This window comes from Fistularia commersonii, chromosome 9 (assembly GCF_037954325.1).
Source record: "Fistularia commersonii isolate RoL2024-O1a breed Wild chromosome 9, RoL_Fcom_v1.0, whole genome shotgun sequence".
NCBI lineage: Eukaryota > Metazoa > Chordata > Actinopteri > Syngnathiformes > Fistulariidae > Fistularia > Fistularia commersonii.
In genome coordinates this window covers 16,125,749-16,132,714 of record NC_141292.1, presented here as the reverse complement: position 1 = coordinate 16,132,714, position 6,966 = coordinate 16,125,749, and the positions used below count along the sequence as shown (strand labels likewise).

The window sequence follows — 6,966 nt, the reverse complement described above, 5'->3', positions numbered from 1 at the left end:
ATTTTCAGTGTGAGTATCGGTTCAATGTGTCTCTTACAGAAGAACAGCCGTGGGAAAAAAACCCTGAAGAGCTTTTGTTTCACGGGAGGAAAAAACAGGAAGGGCAAGACGAGCTGATCCCGGACTTTTGGAGTGGGGGTAAACTTTTCAAACTGAACTTTGGGTGAAATGTTGTGCCCAAGTCTCACGCACGTTGGATAAAATGAGAAACATTAACTCCACCTGGACTGTCGATGTTCTACAAGGTTGCAGCTCCTGTAGGATCCCGATCGATGCCTTTCGTTCTGAAACCTTTCGATTCTTTTCTGAAAATAAATTCTCCATGACTCCCTTCAGTTCCGTCTGTAATGCTAACACGCTCTTCTTAACGTTAGCATGTTGGCCAATTAGCATGAGGTTCAAACTGGTAATTCGCCTTTGTTGTAAGTGTTTCATTTCCGGTTGAGTCAGATCACCAGGACAAAACTGACTTGAAGGTGGCACCAGAGGACAGAAGCAGGACTCCTGCTCCTTTCAGGACGAGTTTCTAAGGTTCACTTATTTTCCGCTAAATAAACTTCTTAAGTAAGGAAAACAAACTGAATCTTTCCTGAAGGACACATTCTCCTGGTTCCTGCCTTCTTTTTTCCTCCAGGGTCTCCTCCCACCGTCCAAAAACATTTGGTCGCTTCATTGTCCAATCATTGCCTCCATCTGACCTTCACGGGATCGTCTACTGTCACATCAACTTACTTCCTGTTCTTCTCCCTTCATTCATAAATCTCCCTAGGCATTGAACCTCATCGTCCTTCTACCCAGATCTTTACCATACCTCCTCTGTCCATATCCAGACCATCTCGGTCTGACTTTATCTCCAAAACATCGAACATGTGCTGCCCCTCCTTCCTGATCCTCTCTATCCTTGTCAAACCCAAAGAAAACCTCCACATATTCATCTCTGCTGCCTCCTGTCCCCTCCTCTGTCTCTAAACCAGAGAGCATGGCTGGTCTTACCACCATCTCATCCACCTTTTAACGCTCTCATCACCTGACACCTTACTCCACTTGCTCTACTTTGCTTGTACACATTTCTTCACTTCTTCTGCACACTCTCTATGAAGTTGTCCTTAAGTACATAAAATCCTGCACTTTCTTTATCCACTCCGTTGCCTCACCATTTCACATGGGTCCCTCTCATTCACACTCACGTATTTTGTTGAGCAAACAGCCTCTCCTTTCCAGAGCATACCTCCCACCTTCAGATTCCACCTCCCAGCATCTTCATCTCAAATGGCAGATCTTTCACAAATAAAATGGATGTGCTGACTGTAACAGATAGCCGCAAACAGACTCATCCAGGACTGTTGTATTTCGCTGATACTTGAGATGTGGCTCCACTCATCCATTCCAGACACGGCAATTGAGTTCACTGCCATGACAGAGACAGTTATTCCTGTAAGAGCAGGAATAACTGCTATTTGCACAATGCCGCTATCCACTATCCAGAGGAAGCCCCATATGAATGCAGGGGATCTTAACCAACGATTAGAAGGTAGTGCTCCCCAAGTTCCATCACCATGTTCAATGTGCCACCAGAGGAGAAAATACTCCTACGCTACAGGGCTGCACTGCTCCCCCATCTCTGCCTACCTTATCGTTTCCCTTCTGTAGATGGTGCCTCTCAGCAGCTGCAGGACTGTATTTAAAACAACAACCTGGATATTTTTCAAGACCAGGATTGGGAAGTGTACACCTCAACTGTGTCTTGTTACATCTAACACTGTGTTGCCACTGTCATGGTGGACAAACAAATTTGGGTGTATCCAAACCAGAACCTGTGAAGAAGCGGAGGTCGAAGTGCTCCTAAAAGACAGGAACGGTACCTTCTCATCTGGGGATAAAGCTCAGTTCAGGGCTGCCAGAGTCAGCATGAGGAAAGGCATCAGAGAGGCCAAGTTATATAAAAAGAGGGCTGAGCAGCCCAAATGACTCCAACCAAGTGGCTCTTGTTTAAACATTTATTTATTCTAGCTGTTGTCTTACATTTTTTGCTGTTAACCTCAGCAGAGGACAAATGTTTCTTGACACTTGTCATTTGTCAGCAGTCTCTGCAGAAATCAGCAGAAAATATTTTTCAGGGAAAACACCTGGACCATCGTGAGTGTGTGTTTGTCTGAAAAAAATAAAACACTCACTTCTAAATGCCAGTTTCCCACTATTTCTTTTCTTGTGGAGCTGCTTCTATGGCCCATGAAATCACAGGAAGATTCTGTCAGGTTTTCTTTTACAACAAAATCCACAGAAAAGAAACCCCGGTTTCCAAGTAGAGATTTTCTATCCAACAAAACAATTCAATATCAGTAGCAAACCCCAAAGTATGTCTGTTCAAGCAGATCAACGTAGACCTGGAAATTCTGGATGAATAAACTGCTTGTGTGTGTGTTTGAAAAGCTGCCACCAGATCGCTTCAGATATCAGATGCAGAGAAGTGGTGTTGCATTCAGAGCCAGATCTCAGGATGATTTGTCAACGTGTTGTTGGGAAACATGTCTTTCAGTGATGCTGAGTTTTTATGGAGTCAAATCCTTTTTAAATACACTTTTAAATTTTTTCCAATTTTAAACTCCATTCTAGATGTTGAACTCGTTGTTCCAAGTTTTCAGCTGGACTGAAGATGACGTCTCCTCTCTTCGGCCACTTCCACAATTCATCTGTAAGCCTGAAGAGACACAAAGAACAAAAATACATGAAACGGCCGAGAAAAGAAAACACGTTTACAAGAAATTCTGGAAGGCAGCTTTCAGGAGGAACTCACTGAGTGCAGGGGTGGGTTTGTCCCTCAAGATGAGGAGGGTTTGGGATTGAGTTCCTTCAAAACTTCTGAGCTGTCGACAGCTGGAAGGTCAGAAACAAACAATTAGCTCGAATCCTGTTCCAAACTACAGGAGTCTTTTCCCTGCAGGAAACACCTCTGCTGGTTTCACATTTTGGATCCTCGGAGAGCAAGTCACTTTCCAAAGAACTGAACAAATAAATGCATCTACTTACAAGACGGAGGAGCTTTGGCTGAAATACAAAGAGAAGAGAAATAATTCAGCTTTGCCAGAAGAGTTTGCAGACGATGTGTCTCAACATGGCGAGGCTGAAAGTCGGAGCCTCGCACGGCTTCACGTTGGGACAAAGATATTTACAATGAAACAACATCGAGTCCAAGTCAAACATCTCCCTGTGGAGGTCTCTCACCAGACTTCTTCTTGTAGAAGGCGTATCCAACGACAACCGCGATGAGCAGAGCAACAACAACCAGTGTGATGACGACGGGGAGGACGAGGCCAGGCTTTGCTGTCCAGCAAAACACAACACAAACAGTTTCTGGTCTTGAAATCGTCTCTCTGCTTCTCTGCGGTTCAGTTCTTGTTAACCAGTTAAGTTTGACTGATCCTGACTTGAACAATTCGGCAAGAAGAAAAAGCCCGACTGATGGCAGACATGAATCCGACACACTTTGGATCTGAAGATCTGGACGCTGATGGGAAACTAGAGGGTCGTTTCCCACCTTCATCCCCTGTGAGTCCAGTCTTACCGTTGCTCCTGATGGCGTCTCTGTCCAGGACGGTGACCATGTCCTCCTTGACACCGGATAGCTTGAACACACACTTGTATGCCCTCAGATCTCCAGGTGTGTCCGGGAGCTTCAGGTCAGTGCTCATCTGGAAGGTTCCGTCGGAGTTGGGGAGGATCTCTCCGAGCTCCTGAGGGACCTTCTCTCCGTCCTTCGTCCAGAACAGCATGGCTTCCCTGGGGAAGAAACCGGTGGCGTGGCAGGTGACCGGAGAGGAGGGCGTCTTCTGGAGGAGATGCACTCTGGGAAGATCTGGAGCGTCAAGAGAAACAGAGTTTCTGTCAACGCCTGAACTCAGAAGAACTTCCATCCACACGGAGGAGGCAGATTAGAAAGTGGGCAGGAGAAGGAAGGCAGAGACATGGAGGAAGAAGAGTGAAGATACAAACATCACACCTTCTTCTGCTGTGGACAAATATTACTCACTGTCTCGTCTAAACTTTCAATATTTAAGAGTGAAATCAGCGAAAAAGCAGAAAGGAAGAACCCAAGAATCTGCATCCACTGAACAGAGAAGCAGGAAAGAAGATCGATTGATTGATTGATTGATTGATTGGTGTGTATTCATTGGATATCAAACTGGCCTTAGATGGACAATTTTACTGGAAGTCCCAAAATTGTTTCCTCAAAATCAAGAAAATAACCAAAGATTTGGAAAGAAGTCGAAACATTGTTGAGGCGACGTCAGGTCATGTGATTCCACCAGTTCTCAGCAGGGAGCTCCTCCCGTAGTCCAGAAACTTCTTCAGCCACTCAGGACAAATCTGGGTGAGGTAGTGCTTGTTGTTTTCCTTTATGGCCTCGTTATTGTCCCACTTCTGTTTGGTGATGAAAGCCTGTGGTCTCGGAGCGATCCATGTCAGTGTCTTCAGGTCAAATGAGATGAAATCTTCTCCATCATAAGAGTGCTGATGAAATCCATTCACTTCTCCAGTCTCATCGTTCCACTCACAGCCAGACATAGACTGGAAAATGTGGACTCCTGAGAGAGACAGAAGCTGCAGTGAACCAGTGAGATCTCAGCACAGTCCGCTGTGTTTATTATGGGATGGACATAAACTCAGGGTGCAGAGCTGTGTGTCTGTGTGTGTGTGTGTGTGTGTGTGTGTGTGTGTGTGTGTGTGTGTGTGTGTGTGTGTGTGTGTGTGTGTGTGTGTGTGTGTGTGTGTGTGAACAAACCTCCAGTCTGGTTGAAACGCTGCTTTGCAGTTTCAATGTTGCCTTTGAAGACATACTGGTTACCCAGTGAGTACTGGGTCTGTCTCTCCCAGTACTTTGGATCATCTGCTGAGACTTGGTCCATCCAGGCCTGTCTGGGTTCTGTTGTTCTGGTGTTGCTGTCATAGTGAGCTATTGGAACTTCATTCACAAGACCAACATCCACAAACTCTGGGAAGTTTGGGACTTGAGAGGATGCCGTGACAAAATACTTCATGGAGTGAATCACTGGAAGAAATATTTCACCGAATGATGAGGTTTTGGTGACTGAAAGTTCCATAAACAGCTTTAAGTTACTCAAAGATGTAAAAACACAGTGAATGATGGAACTATTCTAGAACTTACACTTTAATTTAGCAGAAAAGCAGTTCAACATTTAGTCAGAAATACTGCAAGTCAATCTCAAAGTGAAGGATTATTTCCAGTATTTTAGGAAATGGGATGATTTCAATATGAACAGATAAAACTCCAACATTAATAGAAAGGGACTTTATTTGAAGATCTTTGCTTCTGTCCTTCCTTCATGCTGGATTTCCTGAAAGGCCTCATATTTACTTTCACTTTCGTTTTGATTGATCTTAAACTCCAAACAACGTCCGTATTTGCTCCCATCTCCTCTGAACTCTCACTCTGAACTAAAAACTACAGTTTCCATCTGATTCTAAAGGTGAAATATTGATGAGAAACAGGCTGAAGATCATCTTTGGACCAAACTAAACACGAGCTGCTGCTTCAGACTCTTTGAGGAAATCAAATGAAGCGAAAAGAAACGGACTTACCGGCCGTCACGCTGGACGTTCCCATGACAACCAGCACAAGTAGAAAGATCTTCATCATCTCCAGGTTTGAAGAGCCTTCAGATGTTCAAGCATTGTTGTTCTCAAACACACGCTGGGCCTCCAGGTGAAGGATCTGGAGCTCCACTGAAGGATCCACTGGGGAGGAGCTGCAACGAACCCCCGTCTGAGCCAATGAGAATTCAGATCGGCCCGAAACGTCACGTGTCGCCAGGTAAACTCAAAATGCACAGGCTAGACGCTAAAGTCGGTCAGAATGAGTCAGAATGCTTTTATGGTCGTGGAAACATTGCTGTTAGTACTGTAAAATGCAAAGATATAAATTATAAAAAGTATATAATAAAAAAAAAAACAGTTTACATATCGGTGTGGGAAATACTGCGTTGTATGACGCAGTTGTTTTTATCCACTTTATGAGGCGATTTCATGATAAATAAAACTCATTTCGAGTTTCCCGCTGGTCCAAAGTCATATTAATACCGATCAAAGTTTCAATTGATGGATTTTCTGCTCTTTCTTTCCGTCCTGATCAAAATATCACGTCAAGCGTCAAAAACATGCGAGTTTCCTGTGACTGAGTTTGTCTCAGGGCGCCCCCTAGTGGACGCCTGGAGAACTGCAACCGTTTCTCAGTGGAAATGCAGTTTTGTGAATTAAAACATTTCTTCAGTTCAACTTTCTTCACATATTGTTGTTATTAATTATCAATGCTATTCGTCCGTGTGAAGGCAGCGATCGTGTTCATGTTTTCTCATAATAATAATCACGTCTACAACTTTTCTATGAAATCACAATGTCCCATTTTCACAAGACACTAAATTTTGAACAAATCCTGCACTACATTGCTCATGTTAGTAAACATACAACTATTTTTAAACATTCTCATCACATTTTGAACCTCACATCAAGTACCTGCCATCAGAACTCTTTCATGGACTCACTTACTCATTCACTTCAATGCAAAAAAAGCCCTGTAAAAACAGTTAATGCAACTGCACTTTCATACTGCTATCACTTTTCTTATTTTTCTTGCCACTGCACCTTCTGTCACTTGTTGACAGAACTGACAAATCGAAAGAAAATTGCGCTCCTGCCAAATCTACCTCTGCATAATTCGCCGTAGTTCTCTGTTGTTCTACTTCAATGCTCTGTATAAGAATAAGAACAACTTTATTTATCTCAAAGGAAAATGTTGTGCCAGAGTTAAAAGAAAAACATAACAATAATAAATAATACTGGAAAATTGTATTGAAAAAAAAGGGGGGGATAAGAAATATGTGTGAACATCTGGCAGTTTTGACAATAAAGTTGACTTTGACTATTTGTGACAAAATCATCCTCTTTTACATC

At 43.4% G+C, this 6,966-nt stretch overlaps 1 protein-coding gene across 7 annotated transcripts; it reads right to left on the bottom strand.

Moving 5' to 3' along the window:
- Positions 1-1,983: 1,983 nt before the first annotated feature.
- LOC147231377 (major histocompatibility complex class I-related protein 1-like) lies at positions 1,984-5,735 on the bottom strand. Of its 7 annotated transcripts, XM_086152743.1 has the most exons (8): positions 5,599-5,735; positions 4,781-5,047; positions 4,305-4,583; positions 3,563-3,853; positions 3,223-3,321; positions 3,028-3,045; positions 2,795-2,874; positions 1,984-2,698 (listed from the first exon to the last, which is right to left on the bottom strand). In XM_086152743.1, exons 1-7 carry the CDS (start codon positions 5,654-5,656, stop codon positions 2,819-2,821), a joined length of 1,068 nt encoding a protein of 355 aa, XP_086008869.1. In that variant the 5' UTR covers positions 5,657-5,735; the 3' UTR covers positions 1,984-2,698; positions 2,795-2,818. The 7 variants fall into 7 exon arrangements, 5 of the variants coding, with proteins under 5 accessions (XP_086008869.1, XP_086008872.1, XP_086008873.1 ...); XM_086152746.1 differs by lacking the exons at positions 4,305-4,583; positions 4,781-5,047 and having other exon boundaries at positions 5,599-5,722; XM_086152747.1 differs by lacking the exons at positions 4,305-4,583; positions 4,781-5,047; positions 5,599-5,735 and adding an exon at positions 4,028-4,294.
- Positions 5,736-6,966: the final 1,231 nt, after the last annotated feature.